A 27,868-nucleotide genomic window follows, 5' to 3' on the forward strand; every position below is an offset into this window, starting at 1 on the left:
TCTTAGTCTGTCCTTTGGCGACAGCAGTCCGTCTGGAGGGGGTACCTGGGAGGGGAGGCTGAAGTGCAGCCGAGTGGGGCCCTGACCCTCAGAGACCACCTTCTAGGGCCAGCAGTGCCCACAGCACCGGGCTACGCTCTAGTCACGTCACCTGTGGAGCCCATAGCCCCAGCCAGGGAAAGATGGGGGACAGGAAGGCACAGCCTGGACAGGAAAGTGACCCCTTCTTGTGTGAAGAGCTGAGGGGGCTCGAGGAGGAAAGTGGTGAATCTCAGTAAGAAGGGGCGTGGGGGGAGGGAATCTTCTTCCTTCATAGGGGCTGGACAGCTGCTTCCTTGGATCCCTTTGGAAATTCTCCAGGGAAGAGGCCCTGCCTACCTGCCCTCTCATCCTCCCCAAGCTGGTCAGGAAGTCCTCCTAGATGGAAACTTCACAGTACAGAATGAGGGTCGGGGTGACATCACAGACCAGGGTATCTACAGTTAGTGTGGCCTGGCCTTTCTGCTCAGGGAGGAGAAATCCGGAAATGAAGCCTCAGGAGCCAAGACCACAGGCACTTGCTTTATTGTTCCAGGTCAGGGGACAACGGCGGGCCAGCTAGGGATCTGCTTGTGCGTAACCAAGCCCAGGCTAACCTCTGGGGGCTCTTGTCACCCCCAGGGGCAGGGTAGGCTGCAGCTCCCACTTGGCGGGGGTTGGGCTCTCCCGTAGGGCATGGCAGGCAACTGGCACACCCCCAGCTCCGGGAGACACCGTGGGTCTGCCAAGCAGTCAAAGAGAGGGGGGCGTCGCCGCCACCCCCTGCCCGCACCGGCCTCTGTCAGGCTCCCCTCCCCTGAATGCCCACGCTGCCTGGGACAGGTGGAAGTCATTAGTAAGTTGGGAGCTAAACTACATGAAGTTCTTATAGGGAAGGAGGGAGACTGTAGTGCCCTGGAGGGGTCCTTCCTGTGCCCAGGGCTGGGAAAAGAGGACACTTTTAAGTTTCTGAGGGCAAGGGCTCTTCCAAACACTTTGTGTCTGAATTGGGCTCAGTTTGGTCCTGGGGTGGCCGTTACCCCTCTTGGGTGTCATTCTGGGGGACGGTGTCAGACAGAGCATATACTGAGGATGGGTAGAGCCTGGCCGAGTGGGTGCTGCTAATAGCAGCCCCCTGGGGGACCCACAGACAACTTGGGGAGAGGCTCCACACTGCCTCTTCCTTGACCGATTGCTGGAATGAAGATGGGAGAATAAATACAGGGGGCTTCCGGGAGAGAACATGCTAGAAGGGGCCAGGCCTGCAGAGAATGTGGACATCGGAATAGGGTTTCAGGGTGGTCTTGGACCTGGCATGAGGACCTGAGCCCTCAGCTCTCAGCTGCCTCAGAAATGGACTCAGGCTCTCAGTGACGTTGTTCTGATTCTTCTGGATAGAAGGTATGTGGGTGGGTGTAGGTCTGATTGATTCTGTGTGTGTGTGTGTGTGCATATGCACGCACATAGTATGCAGAAGGGCGTGAGTGTGGATGAGTGTGAGCTAGGGAGGGTGTGTTTTTTCCTTGCCCAGACACTTGGTCTTCAGGGACCCTGAGTGAGGAGCTGGCTCACCAGGTGGCAGAAATGTGTGAGGGGCGGCATCGTGGGTGGTGTCTTCTTCACCCCCAAGCTGCCAGCTAACAAACAGTTGGCTTAGTGGCATAGGGGACAGGGATGGTTTTCCTTCCTTGACCTTTAAGGTGGGCCCGATGTGGGCGGCCAGCTGGGACTTCCAGGCCAGAAAGAGGCCGAAGCTGCTGCTGGGCATGGCTCATGCTAGGGCCATGGGCTTGGAGCTGGGGCTGAGGTACACAGAGGGGCCAGCAGGGGCCGTGGGGGGTGTGGGCTCCAGCTCCATGAAAGCCGAGTAGAGGGTGGTGAGGTGCAGGTCACCCAATGCCCCGGAGCCCCCACTGCCTGGTGATGCCAAGTCGCCGGCCCCACTGCCCGTCTCTGCCGGACAGGACCCTGGCGCGAAGCAATGGGGTGGCGGTGGAGGTGGTGGCATTGGAGGTGGTGTCGGGGACGAGGTCACCAGGACCAAGGGGTCAAGGGCCAAGCTGTCATCCTTCAGCTGTTCCCACAGGTTTCCTAGTTGGGGGAGAGAACAGGAGTCACTGGGAGGTACCAAGGAGCTCTGTGTACCCCACCCATGGCTCTCACATGCTAAAGAGAGCAGGATTGGGGTAACCTTGACTGGGGAACAGACTGTTGGCAGCAGGGAGTTGCTGGAACTCTCCGATTCCTCTGCCATAGCTTAGATGATCTCTGGGGCTCTTATTTTGGAGGGAGGTGGGGTAGTCATAGGACTGATGCCTATGCTGTGCACTCCGGACTTAGCCTGCAGAGGGAGCCCCTGGAGCTCTTCCCCTGGCTCCTGCCCAGGCTCCCAAGGAAGGCGGATCTGCAGCCAAGACCAAGGATCTTCTAACAATGCGCTGCTGGAGCCCATGCGGTCCTTCACTGCAGGCCCAAGGGAGAGGAGCAGAGCCTGGAGCACTGACTCCAGGGAGGAGTCAGTGCTGCCACCTCGTCCTCCTCTTTGTGCTGTGGGACCTGCATCATGGCAGACAGGGCCTGGCGCTCCTGCCCTGGGTATCAGGGCTGCGGGAATGGAGGAAGGGGGCTGGACCAGACCCTGGATTGAAATCGGCTGCTTGGGTTCCAGTCCTTACTCTCCGTCTTTCTAGCCAAGTAACCTTGAATAAGTTACTTAACCTCCATGTGCTTTTGTGAAGGGGGTTTAATAATCTCTCCTCCGGTCCTAGAGGCCCAGATGAGAGAGCACACGTGAAGCTGAAGGTTTGTGGTGAGCGTCGCTCCCCACTTCTGGCTGCAGCTGAGGATCTAGCTGCACGTTTCTAACAAGCTTACCAAGACCTGGGCTGTGTCCTCACAGGACCCGGAGCTCGGTGAGGGTCAGCTGTCTCCACCTGCCTGTGGATGTCCCTCCCCCCACTCCCCCAGTGTACCCAGAGGGTCTCAGGCCTGGGTCAGCCCCCTCCTCCAAGCCTCCTGAGCCAGGACCAGAGTCTGGGCACGCACTGGGGTTTAGATCTGAATGGGTGGGCTCTGCCGGGTGCAGAGATGGGACAGGCAAGATGGAATGGAATAGATAGAACCTCTCCCCAGACTCCTACCCCCAAATCTCGGCAGGACCTGCCTAGTTCTGAGGCCTTACATTCTTTCCCAGGGGGAAGATCTCTCTCCTTCTTCTGCTTTAAAAGATGAATGAGAAAATGCAACCACCTCTGGGAATGTTCAGACTGGCAGTTGCTCACAGCCACAATGGAGCGGAACACTGGGCTCTTTCCCAGCTACTTGGAACTGGGAGTGGTTTGATGATGGGGTCCATTGGAACATGTTCAAGGGCACAGGAGGAGGGAGATGGGGGCAAGGACATTCCTCTTAGCCCCTTGGCACCCCTGGCCGGCTCAGGACTTTTCTGCTTCAACTGACCAGAAACCTGGCAGCTTGGAGGGGATGGGCCACACTGCCAGGCGTACCTCTCCGGGACCGTCCCACCTTCCCTTTCCCACCCCCAGCTCACCCTGGAAGTCGAAGTCAGTGAGAGAGGGGTTGATGGCGTCCAGGTCGGTGCCGAGGTCTCCGTCTGGCAGCAAGGTATCATGCATGGTCCTGGCCGGGGAAGGCTCAGCCAGTAACTTGGCGCTGTGGCTGGGTGGGGTGTTGGCAGGCAGAGGCGAGTCCTGGGGGGTGCCTGGCTGGGCCCGCAGCTCAAGGTGCCCGTCCGGCTGCGGGAACAATGGCTGTGGGGGTCCGGGAGGGGCCAGGCCCGGGGAGAGGTGCGAATATGTCTGCCCATAGCAGGAGGGCACATGCCCCCCAAGTAGGTCCTGCAGGGGGTTCTTGCCGGGAATGGGGCCCGGAGCTGGGTGGATTGAGTGCAGTGGCTGGGAGAGCCCAACCGGAGGGGCCAGGGGCCGGATGGAGCCTGAGCTGGCCAGCCCAGGGGGTGGGCAGCCCAGCAGTGGGGAGCCCAGCTTCTCCCTCTTCTCTCCAATGAGGCTGTCCAGCTCTTCTGCAAAGGCCCAAGAGAGAAGAGAGAGGGACACCATGAGACCTCCCTTTCCCCACAAGCCCTTCCCAGCCTCGGAACCACTCAGGCCTTCCCTCACTAATAAGTTCTCTTTGATCAGCTTCTCTCCCTCTCCCCCCTCTTCCCTCCCCCCTCCTCTCCTCTTCCCTGCCCACCCCCCCCAGTTCCTAGGCACACTGAGCCCTCCCTTGCATTGCCCTGCAGCCCCTCACCTGGCTTGGCCATGCTCTTGCGCACAGCAATAGGGTCTTTCCTCTTCCACTTCTGCAGCTCCTCCTGCATCTTGTCGATTTTGGCCGGATTGAGGGCCCACAGGCAGCCCTTGCGGGAGGAGCTTCCTGATTTGTTCTCCACCTTCTCAAAGCACTTGTTGAGAGAAAGGTTGTGGCGAACGGAATTCTTCCAGCCGTCAGGAGCCGTCTGCCGGAGCAGAGCAGGACCAGAATTCAAGCCGGGCTCAGGAGCCTGGGGAGGCTCTTCTGCCCCCCTGGGCACCCAACTGCCACCCATTCCGGGGCTTGTCGTCCTCCTCAGCACCCAGCCCATGCTTGGTACCCTTCCTTCAGTGGTGGGCAGGGGTGGGCGGGAACCTTGGCCCCTCATCCCAGCCCCACCTCGGGCCGACCCTGCCCAGGATTGTCTGGGTGGTTCATAGAGGGAGGGCCCGTTCCCTGTCTGGAGCTGGACCAGTCCCCCTGGGTCTTGGGGCCTATGCTCGGACCCCTCTGGGGAAAGCGAACTCGCTGCTCCCAGGTCTCCCAGATGCCAGCTTTGGAATGAGGGGGCAGCTATGGGATGCTCCTTTCCTGGGGCTGCCTCACCCCCGCTTGGGCAAACTCGGGAGAAAAGAAAGATGGGTGAGGTTGTATTTGGGTGTGTGCCCCTGTTGCCCATATGTCGTGTGTATAGCTGGGTTTTGGTGAGAGTGCGAGGTGTGTGTGTGGGGGGTGGGGACTGGCTATTCGTATGTGTGTGCTTGTGTCCCTAAGTGCGCCTCCCCGGCGTGAGCCCGCGTCTGGGGTGTGGGTCTGTGAATTCCTTTGAGTGTGAGGAAGTGTGTGTGAGAGTCTCTCTGGGTGTGTGCGGGTCTCCATGACTGTATGTGTGTGGGAGTGGGAGTGTTCACATGAGTGTGCCCGGGGGGCGTGCCCCGGTGGGAAGGCCAGCCCTCAGGTGGGCAGTGGGGGGGCTCGTGCCAACAGAATAAACACCCATTAGGAGGCCCGGTCATGCCACCGTGCAGTAATTGTGCCCAGGGAGGGTTGTAAAAACCATTAGGCTGACTCAGTGGGGTGAGAGGCGGTGGCGGGGGTGCCAGTGGATCCCCCTCATCCCCCCCACCCCGACCTCCAGCTCTGTTCCCGCCTCTGTGCCAGTCCCAGGCCCAGCGGGGGCCGACGGTGGGCAGAGCATCTGCTCCGGCCAGGGGCCCCCATGCCCTCATCCCCCTGGTCCCTCTTCCCTTTCAGCCGCCAGTCTCAGCGGTGTGCGGGCGGCCACGCCCTCCTCCCCAGCCCACTTGCCCCAGGGAGCAGTCAGGCTGATTCACGCCCAGCAGAACTGGGTCCTGACGCCCGGTCACTGCGAGCTGCCGGCAGGAGCTGCGGGAGCCTTTCTCAGGGGCAGCTGGCCTGGGGCAGGGGGCTGGTTGACATGACCCCCAAGGCTCCCGGGGCTCAGGAGGAAGGATGCTCGAGCCACCAGACCAGTCAGCTTGGGATTCACCTTCAACTCCCACGAAAGTCCCTACTAGGAGTCAAGGCTGTGTCGCCTGATGGGCAGAGTTAATGTGCACTGGGCCCTTTTACGGGCCCATAAATCTGTGACTTTGGGTTGCCTGCACAGCCCCCACCCCAGCCACTTCCTGTTTGGAAGAGGGACGGCCGGCACTAGCAATTATGTCCAGTGGCTGGACACTGCCCCAGTCCCATAGCCCTGACTCATGGGGCTACAGGACGCCCACCTCAGCTGCCTGGGGCATGAGTGCTACCCACCCCAGGGTCCCCTCTGTTCTTGCCCAGGAAAATGACCTTCAAATGGAGAGTGAGCCATAAAGGGGGCAGGGGATCTTTGAACTAATTCCTTAGGTAGGTGAGAGGGGAACCGTCAGAGTTGGAAGGAATGGATGTGCCAACTGGTCCAACCTGACCATTTTACAGATTGGAAACTGAGGTCCAGGGAAGAAACTGCCTGGCCCTAGATCACACAGAAGGCAGTGACAGAGCCCAGACTCCAGCTCTGTCCCCTTATTAAGGGCCCTGCCCAGGTCACCCTATAGGGCTGGCTTCACCACTGGGGCCCGTCCCATCCTCACAGATGCTTTCTCTCTGAAGTCAAATGTAAACTCAGGAGTGAGAGAGTGATGCAACCGGCTAAGAACAACAACTAGAACCAAAAAAAAAAAAAAAGTTGTTAGACCTCTTCACTCTTCAGCCCCATAAAACAGGGATTACACAGCTCCCAGGAAAAATAATTAAGCCAGGAAGATGAGATGCAGGGAGGGGCTGGGGGCCAGGCCGGGAGTTGGCAGGGAGGAATGGCTGAGAGGAACAGGGCAGGCCCACTTCCCTGTCTCTGGCCTGGCCCCTTGAAGCCCTATAGAGGACCCTACAAAAGCTTTAGTGGTTAGGGAGCGTTTCGTCTCCAGATCTGTTGGGATATCCGGGCAGCTCTGGATACTGGCTCTGATGCTTCTCAAATCCCAGAGACAACTCACCCCCGCTTCCAGAATCTCTGGTGGATGACCATACTTCCCCATTCTTGGCCAGACCACTCTGGCCATCTTGCCCACTCCTCATTTGCTCGCAACGCAGAAAGTACAAACTTGTTTGAATATCAGCTTCAGATTATCCTCAGGCGGGACAATTGGGAAGATAGTGGGACCAGAGGTCACCTACTGGCAGGTGGAGCTAAGTTCTGGACCTGGACCTCAGCTCCCATCTTCCGCCTGGTTCTCGGATGAGATTATATCCACCAGGGTGTAGACCTCGGAGAAGGCAGTCCTCACACACAAGTTCTGCTCTCCCCTGCACCCACCCCAGAAGAAGAGGTCTGTGCTGGAAGGTATGGAGGGGCATGCCGAGAAGGGAAGTGGGTGGTGTGTGAAGCCAAACAGCTTGAGCTACCAACCAATCCCCCCTGTTGTGTGACCTTGAGCAGGTGGATCACCCTTTCTGATGTGTTTGCCCATCTGGACAGAAAGGTATCTGTCCCGCCTCTAGGGAGGGAATCTGGTAGAAGCCCCTTCCGTGGATGACAGGAACTAGCCACTGTACATGGGAAGGCCAGGTGAGCCGCCCAGTTCCCTGGGACACTTGAAGACCATGAAGCCCACACCCCCCTTTCTGGCAGGGCTGCAGCTGAGCCTGCCACCCACAGAGGCAGATCTTAATCTCTCCCTGGAAGGCAATGGGTCCTGTGGTCCCAGCGTCCCATGCCACCCTGGCTGGCTACTGCTCTTACTCAGATTCCTCTAACCTACAGCATCCTGGGGGCAGGGGTGGGGACAGTCTCTCATTTCTTCCCAAGCTCTTTCTCCCCACTCGGGGTAGGTGGATGCTTCTTGAAGCCTATCAGGACTGACACATCCGCTTTCCACCAGCATGAGATCGGAGTCCAGCCTCCTGAGTAACCTTGGGTGAATGGCTTGAGCTCTCTGTTCCTGACACAGAACTCTCAAGAGAGAACTCTCTGCCTCCAGAGAGGCCTGGCTCACCCAGGATGGGAGGATTGGGGTGGATCTCGGGCTCACCTTGAAGTAGGGAAAGTGCTCCGTCATGAAATTGTAGATCTCGCTGACAGGAAGGCTCCCCGTTTTACTGTTCTTAAGGGCCATGAAGATGAGGATGCTGAAGGCAGAGAAAACCTTGAGAGTCTGAACTTCTGAGCAGGCAGGGAGTCTCCCCCGACCACCCCGCCTGCCCCGGCTGGAGTAGTTGAGAGGAATAACCTGCTGCAGATTTAGGTGAGAGGCTCCATGGGGTAGAAAGGAGAAAGGATGAGAAGGTGTCCACTGAAGTTGGGAATTACCAAGCTACAAGGGTCTTGTGGAATCTAAGAGATCTGGGTTGTAATCCTGGCTTGGCCACTCGCTAGTTGTGTGACCTTGGGTGAGCGCCTTAACCTCTGAACCTCAGTTTCCTCAGCTTTGAAGTAAGGAAAGTAATAGCTACCTCAGAGTTGTGAGGATTAAGGGTGCATTACCAGGCACCCTCAGCCAACTGCACACTGAAGGTTGGATAGTCAGGGAGGGAACTATGGTTTCTTGAGCCCCTACAATGTGCCAAGCATATTCTGTCACTTAATCTTTCCAAAGGCCTGAATATTCCTGTTCCTTTTTTTTTTTTTTTTTAAGCAGATGAATAAACAGAGGCTCAGAGAGATTAAGTAACTTGCCTGAGGTTTCACAGCTAGTAAATTCGAGAGCCTGGACTTGAACTGAGTTCTGTTGGACTCCAAGGATGGGGTATTCTCCTTTCTGTGCATCATCCTGCCTCCCGCAAACCCCTTCTCTGTGCTCTTGGATGCTCTTTGAGTTCCTTTTCCTTCCCTGAGCTTACACTGGCTGATGACCTCATCCCACTTGGGGCCTGGCACACAGGAGGTCAAGTGTCACTGTTGATGGGAGGGATGAAAGTTCAGGGGGAAAGTCTCCTAGACCAGCTGGGTGTTGCGGGCTTTGGCGTTTACAACCCCAGCAGGCGCTGGATACCTGAGCTGAGTCTGTAGGCCTCATCTCTCACTTATCTCCCGGAGAGCTTTGGGGTTCGGCTTCTCTCTGTATCTAGGGGAAAGGGAGGGGGAAGGGGGGAGCATCCCTCCTAAACTCTCAGGCCCAGGCCCCGGGCCCCACGAGGCTAGACCTTAAGGGGCCCAATCTCGGGGCACCAGCCTCTGCTGAGTGGAGCCACTGACATAGCTCCGCAGGGTTAGACAAGAGGTCAGAGTTGATCTGGTCTATCCGCGGCCCTCCGTGCGGGGATCTCCTCTCCAGCATCGTCTCGAAGCCTGCTGAGGATGACTTCCATCCTCTGCCATCACCTTATAGCTTGAGGATTCCATGCCTCAGTTTCCCCATTGGTCCTCTCACCCCTCTTCCTTCCACCCCAGGGGGGTGCTGGGACCATACCTGTAGGAGTAGATGGGTTTTGGGAAGAGAGGCTGGTGCCCATCGGTGCTGGCCTGGGGCGCAATCCGCTGGTATGGATAGTGTGAGGAGCCCAGGTACGGTATGGGGTAGCTGCCACCACCTGGTGAGTACTGTAGAGGTCAAAGGGGCAGAGGGGTTGCCATGGTAACCAGTCCTTCCCAAGGTGGGGGGAATCCCCCTCCCACACCCCGTTCATATACGTCCAGAGAGAGAGCGGAGACTAGATTCTTCTCTCCCTGGTTATGGGCTCCAAGAGCAGAGCCATCTGAGGGGGCTGGCCAAGGGCGTGGACATCTGAGGGCCTCTGAGGAGATCCCCAAATCTGGGATCTCAGAGGCCTCAAAGCTCCTTTCCTCCAGTTCCTTCCTCTCAGGCCTGTTGCATGGTGATGGGGAAGCGGCCTGGATGGGCTAGAGAGTGTGAGGGCCTCCAGGCCCCCCTACATTTCCTGGAGCAGCTGGGTTGGAAGTGGGGTGTCCAGGCCGGGCCTTCGTTTGCTGGGCACTGCCACCTTTTACGAGTTTCAGTGGCTCTTTGAAAGGGCCGGTCACGGTGGTGGGCAGGTGGGGGTAGGAGGTGGTTTTACGGCAAAGGGAGTGGCTGTGGTGCCAGGGATGGTATTTTATGGGGGCAAAGGGGGTAGGAGACTCTGACTCCCCCATCTGCTCCAGGCTGAGGTGCTCTTTCCAGGTCACCCGAGAGACACTTAGTGCCTGAGTCACCCTCTCTGCAGGCTCTATAAAGCCCTGGGTGCGGCCATCTTGTTCGGGGGGGTATGTGTGTGCGGAATGCAGAAAGCATCAAAGCAGGGCTGGGCATGGTGAGGCTATTTAAGGTCTGGCAGCCCCTTAACCCTGCTGTGGCTCCGTCCCTCAGGGGCCAGGCTGCCTCAGGGATACCCCCTGCCCTGGGTCAGACCCTGAGCCTCAGGAGGGCTTTAGCCATTCCAGCTGGGCTCCTCGTGGCAGCGAGGATGACCCCTCATGTGTTCCCTCTGCTTCCCTCCATCTCTTTCTTGCCCGCCAACAAAGCAAGCAGTCTGACCACTCCCCCACACCCCCCTCCCCCCCATGAGCCTGTCTCCCTGGCTTGGCCAAGATCAGGGCCAAAGCTAAAGAGCTGGGAGTAGAACCTGCTCCACAGGCAGGGCCTGTCTCAGTGCCAGGCTGCAGGTGGATGGAGCTGGGCGCTGGGCAGCCACTTGCTCTGTCTTGCCCAGTGACTCCTGGGAGCTGCCTGGCTGCTCTGGGGCTCTTTTCTTTCTCTTTAAAAACCTGCATCCCATGCCAATGTGGGGCAATTAATTGGCATCCTGTCCATGTCGGAGGAGCTGAGGCTGGGCGGTGGGGTGGGGAGGGGGGAAAGGGCCGAAGATGATGGGGTCTTGGAGACTTCCAGGTGGCAAGGTGCCCCAGCTCCATGCCTGGTCCCACCCTGTCTCCGTGAAAGGGAAGTTGGGGGCCAGGGCTACGTAGCAAGACAGTGGCTGACCCAGGCGAGAGCCCATTGTTCCCTTTCTGCTCAGTCTTGTGTCACCCCACACACTCCTTTTCTCTTGGCCCCTGTCTTTGTCGGGCTCTCCTCCTCCCTCTCTTTTCGGTTCACATCTGGGCCGTGCCCCACTCTCAGCCCTGCTCTCTTTCCTGAGACTCTCCGCCTGAGACTCTTAGATGAACCCCACCTACTCCTAGAGAAGGGCGATTGCTTCCTTCCCCATGGACCCCTGGCTCCCCACCCCAGATGGCCTTGGACTTGGCGATGCAGGCATGCCCACGCACATCCACGCCCGCACACCTCCCACCACATAATATCCTGGGGCCCCAGGGGAGCATGCCCACCTGCCCCTGACCCACCTGGTGGAAGGGGGGCTGGGAGGGACAGTACATGTGCTGCAAGGGGGGCTGGTAACAGTACATCCCAGGACCAGTCTCCAGAGCTGGGGGCTTGACCTTGACTTCTGACCCCTGCTGGAAGGAACAAAAAACAGATGACCAGGTGGGGCCTTGGTTTTCCCTGTGGCTTGAAACCGACACAAAAGCAACCGCTAGTCTGCCTCCCCCAAAGCTTAGTCCTAGAGAACAAATGGAGAACAGAGAAGGTCAGGGCTTTTCCTGAGGGAACTCAGCCAGTTAGCGGTGGAGCTGAGGCTGGAATTGAGAGCACTCCCTGGTCTGCACCTCACTTCAGGTGAGAGGCAGAGGCCGAGCTGTCCAGGCGACTAGGGGAGATTTGACGACGGTCACAGTGAGGTGGGGTAGAGTCAGAGATCTCTCTGGAATAGCACGAGGATACAGTGCCTGATCCCACACATCAAGGCTGGCTTGGGGCCTGCTTGTGTTCAGAGCTGCCAGCCTCTCGGAGCAGGTCTGCGAAGGACATCTGGAAAAGGCTACAGCTCTAGAATTCCCACTGCAGAGCCCATAGTAAGGGGAGCACAGGAAGTGGCCAGACAGGTGGGCTCAGCTGATGACCCAAAGCCCTGCCCCTTCCTCCTCGGCAAAGCCCAGGGGAGCTCCGGCAGGCTCTTTGGAGGGGGCTGATGAGTCCTCCCCACTCTGTCTCCTGGCCATCCTCAACTCAAAGGCCTTTGCTCCCTACTCAGGGAGTCTGCCCTGTTGCTGGTCTGCTTGAGCCCTGCAGCTCTCTTTCACCCTGGCACAGGGAACCTATAGCTGCTGTCAGAGGTGGTGGCCAGGCTCTGGCTTCCCATGGGTGGTGAGCTCCCCATGGGGCCCCCAGAGTCTAGCACAGAGCTCTACGCTGAGTAGAGTCAGAAAGAGTGCACAGCTGGTTTCTAGAACGTGAAGAAGGCCAGAAGGAGGTAGACCACTCTTCCTGGGCTTATCAGGGGCCTTGGGAACCAGTATCTGGGCCCAGAGGGTCAAATCAACTGTCAGCTCTTTCTGGATGTGCCCTGGGGTTGCTGATGCAGAGATAGCCATAATCATAGAATCTCAGGCCTAGAAGGGCCAACAGCACGAGGGCCAACCTCCTCATTTGGAAGATGATGGGGTTGAGCCCACTGAGGGGAAGTGATGTGTCCGCGGTCACCCCAGTGAGTCGACCAGTTAGCTGTGGCTCTCCGGGGGCCCCGGCTCCTCTCCACTGAGCAGGGGGTAAGGGAGTGGGCTCAAATCTCAGCCTCCCTTCCTATAGGCCAAGGGACACCTTGGGAAAGTCACTTGACGTCTATGGAAACTTGGTTTCCTCAGAGGCAAAATGGGGATAGTGGGAAGTCTTTCGAGGGTTGTTGTGAGGATTAAATGGGGCACTTGAGAGGAAGCATCCGGCACAGTGCCCAGGGGCTGGCAGCGAGTGGATTTGGGGGGCAGGAGCTAATATGATGACGCCCTCACCATGAGCGGCTGTCATGTTCAGTGGGCCTGAGGAGAAGCCATCAAAGGGCCCCAGAACCAAGGGTCCTGTCTTGGCCACAGCTGGTAGGAACCCAACCCCTTCTCTATCTTCCAAGCCTGGGAGTCAGGTTTGTCGGGGGTGGGGCTTGGGGATGGAATGGGAGCCTGTCTGAAAGCAAAAGGTGAGAAGAGCTGGTGAGCGTCTGGAGTAACCACAACCCCGGCTGAGCCGGCTCAGTGCTCACCACCTCGGGGACCTCCAACCTCCCTCTAGCTTTCCTCTCCCCAGGGCAACAAGCCTATGAGGCAGGTCCTCTTAACCATATTTTTCAGATGAGGCCCAGAGAGGTTAAGTGACTTGCCCAAGATCACACAGCTGGTGGGTATGACTGTGGGATGACATGCTGACTTTCCAAGGTGCTTTCAAGGTATTTCTATGAATACACTCAGCCCTCCTCCCCTCTCGGGCAGAGAATAGGGCCCGGAAGTGTCCTCTGAGAAGCTGTAAGCCCTCTCTCCACCCGCGTATGCAGATGCCGGAGAGGGAACTTTGTGCTCGGTGGCTCCTCCCTCAACCCTTTCTCTTGGTCTCTGGAATGTGTTTTTCTTCTCACATTTGCATATGGGCGGGTAGGTCTGGCTGGGGATTCTCGACACTTAAACAGAGAAGTCACACACTGGAATCCTGACTCAGGAGCCTCTGGGAAGCTGCCAGCTTCCTTAGCCTGACATGCCTCCCCCACCTTGGCCCCTCCATGCCGGGGCAGGTCAGCATCCCCTCCCCGGCTGACCTGGAGGCCAGAAGGAAGCCAAAACCCCAGCTTTCTGAGCTTGCCGCTTCCCTGGTGCACCCTGACCCTGAGTCCGAGGGGGGAAAGGTCTGGAAGGAAGGGTGGAGTTTGATCTCAGAGGACTCATTCTGGGCTTCTGTGAACTAGGACCCCTAGGGGTAGGTGGGAAGCCCACCGGCCACTGGTACTCACCAGGACTTGGGGGCTGTGCTCTTGGCTGGGGTAGGGGAGCCCGTTGCACCAGGCCTCTGCTGAGAAGCCAGGCGGGAAGGCCTCAGCCTCCCCCACATCCACGGGGATCTCCTCGAAGGCCTCCAGCACCCCCGGGGTCTTAAAGGAGTGTCCATCAAGGGCCAGGGCGGTCTGGGCCTCGGGGAAGACGTCCTCGTGGAAATGCCGCTTGTATGGGTGGAAAGGCCCGTGGCCACCCTTGAGGAAGCGCCCGGGGCTGCTTGCTGGGCCCTCCTCAAAGCCGAAGCTGGGGTACTTGTCTGAGGGCGAGAGCCGGAAGGGGCCCGGGCCCGGGCCGGCTGGGCAGTGGACTTGCTCAGGGCCTGGTGATGCGACGCTGGGGCTCTGTGGGGGCAGTGAGGATGCCCTCTCTGCGGGGCCGTCGGGCACAAATGATGAGCAGCTGAAGCCGGCAAGCTTCTGGGGTGGACAGAGGGTAGAGAGCCCGTGAGTAGAGGCTGGACCAGGACGCTACTCTGTGCTAGGGTAACCGGGTCTGCGGCTCAGCTCTGGGGGAGCCCCCCAAGTGATCGAGGGGACAGAGACTGCCCTTGGAAGCCCTAATCTGATGAGGGCACACTGCTCCTAGATCTGAGGTGCCCCAAGTCAGATGGATGCACAGCCCTGCCCTGAGAAAGCCCCAGTCTGAAGGGATAAGCAGAGGCCTGCATCCGAACACTTCTGGATCTTGGAGTCACTGGGTACTTGTTCACTGCTGGAAGGGACAAGGCAGATCCCAGGAGGTGCCCGGGGGCTGGGGGTGGGGGTGACTGGTCCATCTGCTGCGAGGCACCAGGTACTTACGTTCTGCGGGGCAGGGGAGCCTGGGAGGCCCGGTGCCTGCATGAGGTCCCCCTGGGGCTCGCCTTCCAGTCTGGCGGGGCTGGGCAGCGTGGTGTCAGACTGCGGCGGGAGTAACGACACCATCACCCAGTCCTGGCCTCGAAGAAAGCCGGCTGTGATGAGAGTGAGGACCGGGGTCCTGGGGTGACCAACCCCAAGCTCACCGCCTCCACTCCCACCCCATCCCTGGGCTGGAACCCTCACTCCAGCCAGACATCTGGTGAGACAGAGAGAGACAGACAGACAGATAGACAGGCAGATAAACAGACACAGTGAGAGAAACATCTGAGACAGAAGGAAGCAGATAAACGATGAGAGCCAGAGGAAGAAAGCATGGATGGAAGACTGGAGCGAGAACAAAGCACAGCAGGTAGGAGACCCCCCCCACCCCAACCCCAGCCCCAGGAGGGAGAGTTGGCTGCTCTGGAGCTCAGCTGCGGATGGTTCCCTCCAGACCCTGCCTTGGGCCGCTATCTCCCCAGTGAGGGACTGGGCGAGGTGACCATGGCGAGTCACCTCTGCTCAGCGGCTGAGCAGGATGTTGGTCTGGAGAGAAGGGGGAGCTGGAGAGAGTGGGTCCAGCCCTGGCCTTGGGTGGGAGAGGTGGGGCCTGTCACAGGTGCCACTTCGGGGACTGGCGTGCCCGGTGTGCTCCTGGGGACTGAGGGGACCTGGTTGCCTGCTGGCCCTGTGAGCCAGCCCACTGTGCGATGTCGGGCATGGGCTCTTCCTCCGACTGCCTCCAAACTGCATCTCGTGCCTGCGACCTTGTCCAGGCCGATGGCCTTTTCTTTTTCTTTCTTTCTTTTTTTTTATATTTTATTTTTAAATAATCTCTACACCCAATGTGGGGCCGGAACTCACAGCCCCGAGATCAAGAGTCATATGTTCTATGGATGGAACCAGTCCGGTGCCCCCAGACCACTGCCTTTTCTGAGCTTTGGTTTCACTATTTGGAAACCTAGGGGCTTGTAGTAGATGATAGCTTAGGGCTCTTCCTGCTCCGACCTTCTAGAAGTACAGAACTTTGTCCCCGGCCCAGCCCAGAGGTTGAGAGGACTTAGATCCAAGCCCTTCCTTGCTAGCTGTGTCAGGGAGCGTCTCTGAGTTTTGACACCATCATCTACAGAGCAGGGAGAGAGGTAGGGCCTCCCACCTGGGGATGCTGTAGTAAATGAAATCACACCCAGGAAGCATTTTGCACAGTGCCTAGCACATCCTAAGTGCGCACTGGATGTCAGCTCTTGTAATTAATATCATTATTAGAACGGCTTTCCTATTCTCATCCTCAGCTTTCTGCCTTCCTTCTCCACCACCTGCAAAGGACAGTTTCTCTAGAATGTACTCCTCTTTGCCAAGTAGTCTGATACAGACCACCGTTGGCTGAGGGCCTGCTCTGGCCTGGCCGCTGTGTGAACAATTTGGAAAATTTTCTCATTGGTTTGTCAGAACAAACCGGTAAGGAAGGTACACTATTAAGCCACTTTACAGTTGAGGAAATTGAGTTCAGAAGGGTTACGTGACTTGCCCAAATCAAATAGCTAATCCTTAATAGAGTCAGGATTCGAACCCAGGTCTGTTTGCCGGACTCCTCTTACGGTTTCTTCATTTGGTGGGGGCCAGAGTGGGTGCCGGCTAAGCTGAGGGACCAAGCAACAAGAAAAACATGAGATTCACACTTACTGCCTCCTACCCGAGACCTCTGCCAAGCAGATCAGGATAATTGCATTTCCCAGGCCGAGCTCTCCTGGGAGCCCCCCTGGGACCCCATGGTGCCCAGCCTGGGGTCGGCTCACCTTCGATGAATAAACTACTTCCTCCCTTTGCTTGGGGGTTCCGGGGACAAGGAAGGGAGGGCATTTGCCCCAAGTGCCTCAGGGGATCAGTGGCAGAGGGGGCTAGTAGCTGGGGTCCAGGTGGAGGCCCGTGGGAGGCTCTCCCGCCCCTTCAAGAGTCCCTACCGCCCCTTCTCCATGTCCCGGCACCCGCTCACTCACAATGCTAAATGTGGCGTGACCAGGGAAGCGCCGAGCTGGCCGTAACTGGACACCACAGGGGAGCGGGCATGGGGCCCGAGGTGCAGGGCGGCCCATCTCTGGCTCCGCATGATCGCCGGCCCGGCCCCGGTTCCCCGGACAGCTCTGGGACAGCTCTGGGACAGCTGGGGCCTGCCTGCCACGCCCGGATCTGGCCCAGAGTTGCTTTCCCAAGCCTCCTCCAGCACCTCCAGAGGCAAGGCCGGGGGCCCTTTCGCCCCCCAGGTCTCAGGCTTCGGAACCCCTGGGGTGGTGGTCGCTCCCCTCTCTGGAGGCAGAGGAGTATGTGGTTAAGAGCAAGGGTTTTCGATTTGGTCCGACCTGAGTTTGAATCCCAGCTGTGTCACTTCAGGGCTCTGCGATTTTGAAAAAAACCTGTGTATTTCTTTGTATCTTGCTCCTCTGATAAATGGGGCTGGTGGGCCTATCTCACATGGTCGTCATGAAGATTAAGGGAGCCGATGTGTGTAGGATGCCCGGCCCATAGAAAATGCTCAAGGACACATGTCATACATTTGGCCTCATTGACCAAATGTGGCTGTGGCCTGTGACCCCGGCCTCTAGTTTCCCTGATGGTCTTGCGGCTTCGGGCCTGGCAGGCCTGGGGAGGTGGGCCAATGACCCCCGGGTGGCAGCTCCCCTCGCTAGCCCTGCCCTCTCTGCCCGGCCTTCACTCAGCCTGGCCTCAGGGGAGCTCAGACCCTGGCTCTGCTCCTCAGAGACATGAACCCGAGGAGGCCTCTCTGAGCCCCAACTTGGGCCGCACCTCCTGCTGAGGGCCTGACCTTCCCGGAAGGCCCCCTGAAGCCTCTGCCCCACCCCCAGCCTTGCATCAACTTCTATGTCCCAGGACATTATCTGGAGCCCTGGCTGACTTCCTGCATCTCAGAGGCCTTAACTGAAGGCTTTAGTTCACACACGGCCACATAACTTTTACACGACTTGGCCAGGTCCCCAGGGACAGGATTAAAACCAGGGAGTGTACACAGAGCTCAGAGGCCCACCCCTCGATTTGCACTGAGGATGCAGAAACGCTGAAATGGCCCTCTGTGCAGGGCTTCCTCTGGTTGGTTTTCTAGATGACCACTCCTGACTCAGTGGTACCCCCTTGGTCACCTCAGCCCAGACTCTGTTTTATGAATGAGGAAAGAAGGCCCAGAGAAGAGGTTCGGTGACTTGCCTAAGACCACACAGCCCCCGAAAGAGGGGGTTCTCTGCCATCTGCATTCAAAAGAGGCCGGGCAGCGGGGCTCTGATTGGTGTATATGGGGGGCTCCTGTCCGGTGCAGTGAGGAGCTTACTGTGGGGAGAGGGAAGAGGCTGCTTTGGTCCCTGACCCCTCCCTGGAGTTGCCAGCAGAGCCCCTGAGGTTGGATGATCTAGTTCAGAAGCTCTAGAGTCAAAATTGGGTTTGAATCCCAGGAACTGTGGGACTTTGGAAGTGAAGCACCAGGCAAGGTGCTTCACTTCCTTCCCTGGGCCTCAGTTTCCTCATCTGTAAGAGAGGGCTAATAATACATACCTCTCTGGAGGATTAGATGAAATACTGCTTGTAAATAGCTTAATGCATAGTACATGCTCAATAAATAGTAGCTATTAGTAATAATTAGCAGTGGGACAGCATTAATTTAAAGCCTGAGCTCTGGGGGTGGGGGATGGAGAACGGCCCCTCTCCGTCTCCATGACATCATCCTCCTGTCCTGGCGGACGCTAAACTTCCCTCCCCTTGACTCTCTGGCCTCAGAGATCATTCCAGCAATCCCCCTGTGGTAGAGCCAGTGTCCGTAGAAACTCCCAGGGAAGGTGGGGGTTGGGGAGGGCTACTCTAATTGCTTCAGACCCCCAAGGGCTCCAGTGTCCTGAGGCTGGCATCCGCATTCAGAGGGAATTTTGGAGTCTAATCTCTATCCTACCTGCTTTTTGTTCCAGGGAACTTGATGGGGTGTGTGTGTGTGTGTGTGCAAATAGCAGCAAACCCATGTGGGAGGTCCAGTTAGCTGTCCTCCTTTCTCAGATCCCAGCAGCTACCAGAAATGGTTGCCACGACCCTGCCACTTAGTGTGGGCTTCCCCGACCCACAGCCTGTCCCCTTCCTGGGCTGGAGCTAGGCCAGGGCTCTCTATGTGGACTGTGCCCTGGGGTCCCTTCGACTGTAAGGACGATCGTCCTCCCAACTCTCCATCTATAGAGCACCCTGCAATTTACAAAGCACTTGTATCTGTCATCTCCTTCATTCTCCCTTTGCCCCAGAGGGTAACAGGCAGTGGTGTGCCGGAGACAGCTACTGTGGGCTTGCAGGAACCGACTGTGCCCACCTCTTTCCAGCTCCCCATTCTGTCAAATCAGCCTGGATTGGCCATGGTATAAGCATTTACCCACGGACATTAGCAAACACTACAAATCAGAGCCTTTTTTGGGGGGCGGAGAACTGGATGGTGAACATTGATCAGCACACCACCAGTTGGGGGGGGGGCAAGGTCATTAACTCCATTTTTCAGAGGAGAAAATTGAGGCCCAGAGAGAGGAAGGGACATGCCAGTGCCCCACAGCTAAAACTGAAAACCACATTTCCTGATTCTCAGGCCACCAGCCCCAAGCACAGCCCCAGACACACAACTCTCTGGACGTGCAACCCTTCATTTTAGTAGCTTGGCATCCTGTCTGCCCTCTGCTCTCTGAGCTACCTCTCCTCTGTCCATGACCCTCGGAGAGTCGGAGGGCAGAGGTGCGGCTGGAAGAAGGAGACTTGATCTTCCCCGGGGTCAGAGAGAAGGCAGAGCAGAGTCCCTGCTCCCTAACCTGAGTAGGGAGCACCATGGGAAGAAATTCCCCAGAAAGCATGACAACGGGAGCAACAAGGAGCATTACTGCATCCTTTCTCTGTGCCCTTCTCACAAACAACCCAGCACATCTCCCCACCTCTCAGAGACCCTTCTCCTGGTGCCTTAGGACTCAGGCAGAAGGGGCCATTTGGGAGTCAGAGGCGGGGGACCCCTGTTTGCTGGTTGTGTGATGTTGGCCAAGTCACATCCTCTTTCTGTACCTCTGTACCCTTATAAGTGCAATGAGGGGCCAGGACTATTTGCATCTGAGGTTTGTGAGACTGGTCCTGCGGGGCCTCAACTCTGCCCGGCCGGGCCTCAGCCCTGCCCTGCCTTCAGGAGGGACCCCCCTGAGGAAATCCTCAAGGAACCAGCTGGGGGAATTATTATCCCCCAGAAGAGGATCATCATCCTCATTTTATAGATCAGGAGACTGAGGCTCCAGAGGTTAACCCAACTGGCCCAAGTTTGCCCAGCTACCAAATTATGTCCCTCCAGGATTCAGACTCTTCAAAGCCAGCGTGCCTAACCACGACACCAGCCGGCCCCAGCTCAGGAACACCTCAGCTTCCTTGCTGGCCCCTGGGAGCCGGAGTGGCGGGTTGGGGGCCACGTTGGAGGGTTCTCCGGGAGGGTCTGTCCCTGCATCCTCTGTGGGCAGCTGAGTCACAGAGGACACGAGAGCCCTTCCTGGGCTCTCCGTACACTCCCTCCCACTGGGCAGCCTCCTGCCCGCCCTTTATGAGCGAGGCGGAGAGGGTACAGTTCCGCCTTAATGGTTTCTGTCACTGGCTGCGGCAGCATGTTTTATGAGGGGTGGGGCCCGGGCCTGGTGCTGCCGGTGGCCCCACCCGGGGCTCCTCCCCCCCGGCTGCTGGGAGGGGGCCCTGGAGCAGCTCAGTAATTACCTAGTTGGGGGTGGCAGCGAAGGGCCCCGGGGGCTGCTCCCGAGGCTTGAGCACCCCAGGATACTGGGAGTCTGAGGATGCCAAGAAGAAGGGAGTTCTAGATCCTCTCATCCCATCAAGCTGGAGGTTTGGAAGCTAAAATTCTGGCCCCTCTGGCTCTTCACCCCACCTCAGTTTCAGGAAGAAGGGTCAGCTGCCCCTGCCTTGAGATCTGATTAAAGTGCTTTGAGAGGCAGCCTAGGGACAGAAAGGGCAGGGGGAGGAGTGGGGGAGAGCAAAGAATGAAGAGCAATATGGTGTCCCCCATGGGATGCTTTCCTCAAACCTGAGCCGCGGACACCTGCAGCTGAGCCATTCCCAGCCCCCAAAACAGAGCTCTCCCAGAGCCACTGCAGTTATTCCCCTGCTTCTGGAAATAGACGGGTCCTATTTCGGCGTGCCCATCCTGAGAAAGAACTTGAGCCACCGTCCGTGTCTGGGGCTGACCTGGAAGTTCTTCCAGATATCTAAACTTAATCCCCCTTGTCATCTTAGTCCTCCTGCCCCGTTCTTCCCGCCATCCACCAAGGGACCCTTCAGAGGCTAGTCAACAGCAACGGACTCATCCCTTCTCCAGGATGGGTCCCAGCCTTGCTGTGGATGCCTGACTCCAGCAGCTTCCTACCTTCCCCACTCTCCTTTGCCCGGCATCCCTTTCTTTCCACCATGCCTGGCCACCTCTGAACAGCTTCCCATCTCTCCAGCCCATCCCCAGCTCCTGCCACCCAGCTCTGGCCCCAGAGGAGCTGAATCCAAGCACTCACAGTGGGCTCGGGGCCATGGCCACCATCGCGGCTTCGGGGAGTCATTCAGCCCAGCAACACCCAGGGAGCCTCCATCGAGGTATAAATACTCCCACACGCCTGGACCGTCCCCCTGCCTGAGGGCTGGGGCAGGGCTGCCTCCCCAGGCCAGGCAGGCAGGTCACATGCCCCATAAATGCCACAGGACCACAGGCCCTTCCCAGCAGCCCTGGGGAGACCAGCTGGGGCCTGAACTTTCTGGATAGATGGACAATGGATGGATGGATGGACAGATTGATGGGTGGGCCACTGACTGGATGGGAAGCTGGGCAGGTGGACAGACAGATAGATGAATGGATGGGGGACAGACAGAAGGGGGTCCTTGACCTGCCTGTGGATGATCATCTGGCAGATGGGAAGGAAAGGATGCTTGGTTTTAAGGAGATAAGAAATGCCACCCCTCACACTCCCATCCATCTCTTTCTGAGACACGCTCACCAGGAGCCCTTTTCTCCTAGAAAAGACTGTCCACCTAGTCAGAGTCCACTGGCTCTACTGGGCTCTCCCTACTCCTTAGATGCCCCTTTCGGGAGACCTAAACACCCCAATGCCCCGGAGATCTTTTGCTCTTACTCTTGGAGGTCATTCATGGTCTGCCTTTTCCTCCCTCCTGCCTACTCCGGAGTCCAGGCTCTGAGGCTGTAAGCCCGCCTCCAGATCGTGCTCCCAGAAGCAAGGTCAGCTTGCTCCCCAAGGTTAGCAGGAAGAGGAAGAGCAAAATTCGCAATTTCAAGAGCATGAACCCCTTAGATGGGCAACTTAGGGAGAAGGTGCTCCTCCCCCCACCTTCCCCAGGGGTTTTTAAAGGCATGATTGGGTCTGATGGTGAGAACAGGCTTGACAAGGGACTTGTAGGTAGACAAAGTGACCCAGAACCACTGGGGGCTTGACTAGAGAGCAGGGCTCCTGGAGGGTGGGGACTTCTTGCCTGCTTAAGCCCCCCAGGGGGACAGGGGGCAGGAAGCAGTGGTCTGAGGCCCCAGACACTGATTTCCAGAGAAGCAATTTCCTTCTAAACCTCAGTCTGCCCCAGCTGTGAAAGGGGCCAAAGAGTGGATGGTGAGGTGGCGAGTGATGGAAGGAACAGGAGGATTTTTCACAGATTGTGAAATACGGCCTCATTCTCCCTTACAGCAAGCTTCCTCCAGCCAGGCCGTCTGTGGGGAGGTGGAGGGATGGACAGGGGGATGGGACCACATTGCCAGCCGCTGTGCACCCATTAGCTCTGCAGACAGTCCTGTGTCCAGAAGTCCCCCCATAAAGAAGTCACTCGGCTGAACCTGTGGCCCCCTCCCTAGCCCCCCCCAGGCTGCATTGATAACTGGCTGCGGAGCTGATTGGCCGCTGAGGATTTGAGCTGAGACCAATAGGCATGACTAGAACCTTGTTTTACCTCATCCCCTAGCCCAACATTTATCATCTCAGAGGCTCCGGCTGCCCCACCAAGTCCCCCTGTTCTCTGATGGGGAGTCCTTCTGATCCAGGACCCCAGCAGTGTCCTCTCCCAGCTCTGCCGTCAGCATGGCCAGCGGGGGAATGAACCTCAGTTCCTCCTTTATTACATGGGATCATCTTTGCCCTACATGCCTCACTTGGTTATCCTGGGGACCGAGTGAGAACCAGAAAACCAAAATTGTCAGAGGAAGCTAAACCAACACCATCTTTTCTTGTGCTCTCGTCGCCTCCTCCCCCGAGGTCCTGGGCCCATGGGATTTCAGGAAAGGGTTGGGGGCTGACATCTTTCCCCCTTCAACCATTGGCCCTTTCCAGGGTATTCCCAATGGGGCGGTCAAGAGTGCTCACATCCAGTTGGAGGGCCCCTCTTTGCCTGCCCACCCGAGCGGGGGCTCGGGACCCCCACCCTCCCTTGGGCCAGGGGCCTCCTGTGCTCTGTACATATCATTTTCTGAAGGCCTGCTCATTATTACCGGTCTATTATTATGGGTATGAATTCTGCCACCAATACTAATAACACAGACCTAGTACCAGACAAATACTTACTGGTGCGGCCCCTCCTCCCACGTCACCCTGAGTGCGTGCGTGCACATCCATACAAGGCCGGCAGTAAGCTAACTGCTTGAATTTACCAAACTGGAGTGAAAAGAGCACCGGACGGCCCTCCCACCCAAGTCCCTCTCTGTTTTTTTGTTTTTTTTTTTAAAGATTTTATTTATTTATTTGAGACAGAGAGAATGAGAGAGACAGAGAGCACATGAGAGGGGGGAGGGCCAGAGGGAGAAGCAGGCTCCCTGCCGAGCAGGGAGCCCGATGCGGGACTCGATCCCGGGACTCCAGGATCATGACCTGAGCCGAAGGCAGTCGCTTAACCGACTGAGCCACCCAGGCGCCCCCCTCTCTGTTTGACAGATGGGGAAACTGAAGGGATTGTGGAAGGGATTGTTCTCTGCTATGCACGTATCTGGGCGCTGGCCCTTCCTCCAGGCACCTGGGCTGGGTGAAGCTGGCTGAGTGCCCGCTCACTCCTTGCCCATCTGAGGAAAAGGATGCAGAGAAGTGGTACATTCTGGGGGTGTTGTTCTGAACCCATCTAGCTGGTGGGCTCCAGCCCCCACCTCTCTCCCCTGAGCATCCCCAGGTCCTCCCCCCGCCAACACCACCCCCAGCCTTGGCATTGTCATCCCAAAGAACTTTCTCTCCAAAACCTTTCCCACCTCGGAGAGATTGGGCATGCTCACAAGCAGGCACAGAGAGGCCGAGCCTCCTCTCCAAAACCACATGCTCTGTGGGGCCCAACGTGGGTTCCAGTCGCCCCTCCCCGAAGGAGCTGGGGACATCTCCGACAGTGAACACTGCTGCTTCGACGCTGCTAAGTGGAGTTTGATCACTGGGCTTTCTGAGCATGGTGGTGGTGTGTGTGTGCGCGCGTGTGTGCGTGCGTGTGTATCCTTGAGCACATCCTCTGCCTTCCCAGATGGATGGACTGGTGTAGTGTGGGACATGACTATGGAATTTACAAGTGTAGGTGGAATCTCCAACTGTCTCCCGGCAATCCAGTTCCAGGGACACGCCCCATTCTAGGGGTATGTGTGTGCGCGTGAGTGCGCGTGCGCGTGTGCGTGTGTGTGTGTTGGTGCCCAAGCTGGCTGTCGTTTGTCAGAAGCAGTAATTTCAGGCAGGAGGAGCAGGGAGGAGAGCTGACTGATCATGCACCTTCCCATGAGCATGGGGTGGAGGTTAGGGTCAGACCTCCCAGTGGGCTCTCTTGTTGCATCCAGGGGTTCTTCAGGGGGTGCCCACCCCCCGGAGCTCCCAGAGTAGCCATGAGAGCAAGGGTTCCCTTTTTTCCTGTGACTCACAGCTGGCTCTCGAGTCAAGTTCCTTGAGCCATCACGATTCAGCTAATTCTCTCCCCGGCCCCATTAACCTGAGCTGACTAAGCAAGAGCCACAGGCAGGGTAGAGACCCAGGGATGCTCACGACAGCAGTCATTCCTAAACAGCCCGGCAGGACTTCTTGCCCCGGCTTCTGTCCATCTCCCTGCTTTGGACCTGGCCGTGCCTAATTGGATTGGTTACACCTGCGGCCCCCCCAAGAAAGCTTGCCACTACCTCCCTCTGGGGCCCTCTGGGCGTGTCTCTCCATCTTCCCCCTCTGCCTGCCACCCAGCTACAGTGTAGAGAGGTCCACCTGAACAACAGACCTCAACTTGTCTTGTTGCACTTGATCTCATTTTTATTGTTTGGCCAGCATACAGCCTTGAAGGCCCGGATAGGCTCAGGAAGTAGAGGGCTTCTCCAGGGATGACCCCATCCAGTCCTTTCTGTTCTAGTGGCATTGCTCTGGGCTTTTCCTAAACACTGGGAGAAGGGGGAGGACATAGCAGGACCTGGTGGGGATGAGGCTGAGGGGTGTTGGGCTTTGAGGGGGATCTCTGGTGCACAGAGAGATCCGTTCTGGAGAGGTGGGGATGGAAGATGGGTTTGGGGATGAGGATGGAAGTAGGGCTGAGGAGGTGAGGTAGAGAGGGATGGGATTGTGGAGACGGAGGTGAAATTGGGGATGCAGACGGGAGTGGAGGGGTTAGGGATAGGCTGGGGGTTGAGGATGGCGATGGGCACAGAGATGGAGGAAGGGGCAGTAAATCGGAAAGACCAAAATTATTTAGGGATGTTTGATGCTTCTGAGATGCACTCTTCCGAGGTCATCTTGTCATTTCCCTGCTCCTGGGCATGTTGCCAGCCTAACCACACCCATCCAAGATCAGTGGTCGCCTCTCCACTCAGGAAACCACCTCTTGTGGTCACACAGTCCAGCCAAACTCAGTTTATGATCCCGAAACATGTCATGAAGTCCAATGTCAATCTCTCCTGCTTGCGGAAGCCAGTCTTGGGCCTAGCCATGGTTGTGGGCTGTGACTGGGAAGGGAAGAGGGGAGGGCATGGCTGTGGCGGTCCCCTGTCCCTTGCATCCCTCTGTAATGGAGAAAGATTAGGGGAGGTGGGCAGAAGTGGCTCCCAATAGCCCCACCTCATCAGAGTGTGGAGCTGGAGAGACCATGAGAAGGGCAGTGGGGCCTTCCTTCTGTCCTTTCCTATACACCAGGTCTCAGGAAATTTCAGTGTGGCTTAGTAACAGTCTCTGGCTCTATGCTTGAGCCCTGTGCATGCGCTGGTGTTCTGCGATCCAGGAAGACTCAAGCCGGAAGGAGGGAGTTAGACATCAGGAAGGACTTCCCGGCTGGGAAGGATGGAGAGAGCCCATAGGAAAGGGAGTTATGGGGCTTTCTTAGAAGGCAGATGGGACTCTCCTTGGGGGCTAAAGAAAGGCCCTCCCTTAGACCAGGGTGTGGGTGGGGGCTGGCTCATGACAACCTCCCAGAAGGCATGTGTCCCTGGTGGGCTTTCCCCTTCGTCTTTCACTTTCCTGAGCCTCCTCCCCCTCTCACGATGAATGGCAAAGGCTGTTGGTAGGGGGCAAGGTGGTGGGCTCAGTTTGCGGATGAGAAAAAGGTGGGGGGGCAGGACCCCCCCCGATCTTTCTCTGCCCTTCCTGAGAGCAGAATTGAGAGGATTCTGGGGCTCCCTGAGCGTCCTTTGAGAACTCCCTGGCATTCCCGGGAGAACAGGTTCCTGGCCCTGGGAGGTGAGTGAGGCGCCGGGCCTGGGGGGGCAGCATGCCTCAGCAGGCCCTGGAGCCGGGAGCTGAGCTCCACAGAGGCAGCATGGGCGGGGCCGCGCGGGGAGCTGGGAGGACATGCACCTCTCCCCATGGCACCTTCTCCCCTGAGGATCCCGAGCCTCCCCAGCCCCAGCCTGACTCTGACCCTGCCTGGCCCACCACACGAGAGAGGGTCCAGGACAGAAGGTGCCAGGCCCCACCCCCCCATCAGTTGGGTCCTGTGGGTCGGGCAATGACCGAGGTGGCAAAAGAGCCTGAGCCAGCCCCTATGGGGACAGGGCTGGAGTGCAAGGCCATCCTTCCACTCTACCCTCCGGTCAGCCCAGAGGAGCTGGGTCTCATCAGTGGGGGAAGGCCAAGGCTATGGGTCAAGCAGAGCAGTGGAGACTTCATGACTTCGAGGGAGGTGACTGAGCGTCCTCCTGCAGGATTAGCAAAGTGAGGAGGGCAGCCCTACCTGGCATGGGACATGAGCGGCATCGGGTCCAGGAGAGGGATGAGGGGACTTCTCTGGGATGGGCCCTGTTCACCCAGGTCCTTTCCCACTGGCCAGCTGTACCCGGCCACGACGCACACACAAACGCACCCCCCCCACCAACAGCCCCCCTCCACGCCCGTAGGTGCAGAGAGAGCTGGCAGACACGCCCACTTGTTAGAGTCTGTGCTTTATCTAACTTGCTTCTTTGGACATTTAAGGAGGGCCTGGGGGACTCCCCGGGGAATGCCAGAACCTTACCTGATCAGGTAGGAGGTGGGGAGAAGCTGTGGGAGCCAGAGGGGGCTTCCTGCCGCTCCAGCCATTTCCCTAAGAGCCTTTGCTTGCCAGACTCTCAATTCTACACTTCAAGGGTCCTAGAGCTGCCTCCCTATCCCTGGTCTGCTCACCAGACCTCTCAATCACAGAGGTCTGGAGGGAGAGCGGTGTTCCTAGACCTCCGGGGGATTCCGCCTTGAGCTCCGCAGCCGGCACTGGCCACAGCACCTGTTTGCCACCTGTCTGCGTCTCCACGAGCTGTGCCATCTCCTTTCTGCACCCCAGGCCTCCCTCCAGCCCCCGGGCGTCTAGACCCCAGCCCAGGCCGCCCAGAGACGTTGAGCGATGTCTGGATCAACACAGCCCCTTGGCACCACCCAGCCCCCGGAGCTGGGATCCCCCCTCTCCCCTAGAAAGCCACTAAAACTGGGAATCTGCCTCGCCGTCCTGCAGCTCTAGTTTTTGGTCCTAGCATTGCCGAGCCCTCCTTTTCTCCCCGCACGGGGTGGCTCCGCATAGCCTCTCCAGCCACACAGCCGCACACAAAATCCAACACACCCCAGAACCACAAGCCCCGCTACAGCAAGAAGGGCTGGCATTAGGCGGCCTGGGACAGGGACGAGGGGGAGGAACACGAGGGGGGGGTCCTCCTTGGCCTCCAGGCACTCACCCCACTTCCTGAGTCTCCCTTCAGCTGCAATAAGAAGATGGGGAGCACCCAGGGGCTCCCAGCCTCTCCCAGGGCCCGTTAAAAAGGCAACCCCCTCCCTCCCCATGCTCTGGCCCTGCCCTGCTGGCCTCCACGGCTGACTTGGGACCAGTCTCCTCTTACCTGCTCAGCGAAGCAGGTCGGCGTGGGGGCCCGGGTCTGGGGGGCCAGGAGCTCCGTCCGCCTGTCAGTCCGTCAGCTTGGCCGTCC

General features: G+C 58.0%; 1 protein-coding gene across 2 annotated transcripts; it reads right to left on the bottom strand.

Annotated features, from left to right (window-relative positions):
- Positions 1-521: 521 nt before the first annotated feature.
- Positions 522-27,868, bottom strand: FOXN1 (forkhead box N1). 2 transcript variants are annotated; one of them, XM_021704314.1, is made up of 10 exons: positions 27,782-27,868; positions 15,977-16,088; positions 14,410-14,561; positions 13,567-14,025; positions 11,081-11,194; positions 9,207-9,337; positions 7,830-7,926; positions 4,291-4,498; positions 3,569-4,060; positions 522-2,109 (listed from the first exon to the last, which is right to left on the bottom strand). In XM_021704314.1, exons 3-10 carry the CDS (start codon positions 14,530-14,532, stop codon positions 1,790-1,792), a joined length of 1,944 nt encoding a protein of 647 aa, XP_021559989.1. In that variant the 5' UTR covers positions 14,533-14,561; positions 15,977-16,088; positions 27,782-27,868; the 3' UTR covers positions 522-1,789. The 2 variants fall into 2 exon arrangements, with proteins under 2 accessions (XP_021559989.1, XP_021559990.1); XM_021704315.1 differs by lacking the exon at positions 15,977-16,088 and having other exon boundaries at positions 14,410-14,541; positions 27,782-27,862.

This window comes from Neomonachus schauinslandi, chromosome 15, assembly GCF_002201575.2.
Source record: "Neomonachus schauinslandi chromosome 15, ASM220157v2, whole genome shotgun sequence".
In the NCBI taxonomy this organism is placed as follows: Eukaryota; Metazoa; Chordata; class Mammalia; order Carnivora; family Phocidae; genus Neomonachus; species Neomonachus schauinslandi.

Bases quoted from the DNA above. Each gene is read 5' to 3' on its own strand.
- FOXN1 (XM_021704314.1), bottom strand. From the start codon at position 14,532: ATGGTGTCGTTACTCCCGCCGCAGTCTGACACCACGCTGCCCAGCCCC. The intron at 14,026-14,409 runs GTAAGTACCTGG...TGTCCACCCCAG, and splicing joins GCTCCCCTGCCCCGCAGAAC to AAGCTTGCCGGCTTCAGCTG. The intron at 4,061-4,290 runs GTGAGGGGCTGC...GGGCCTTTGCAG, and splicing joins CAAGAGCATGGCCAAGCCAG to AAGAGCTGGACAGCCTCATT.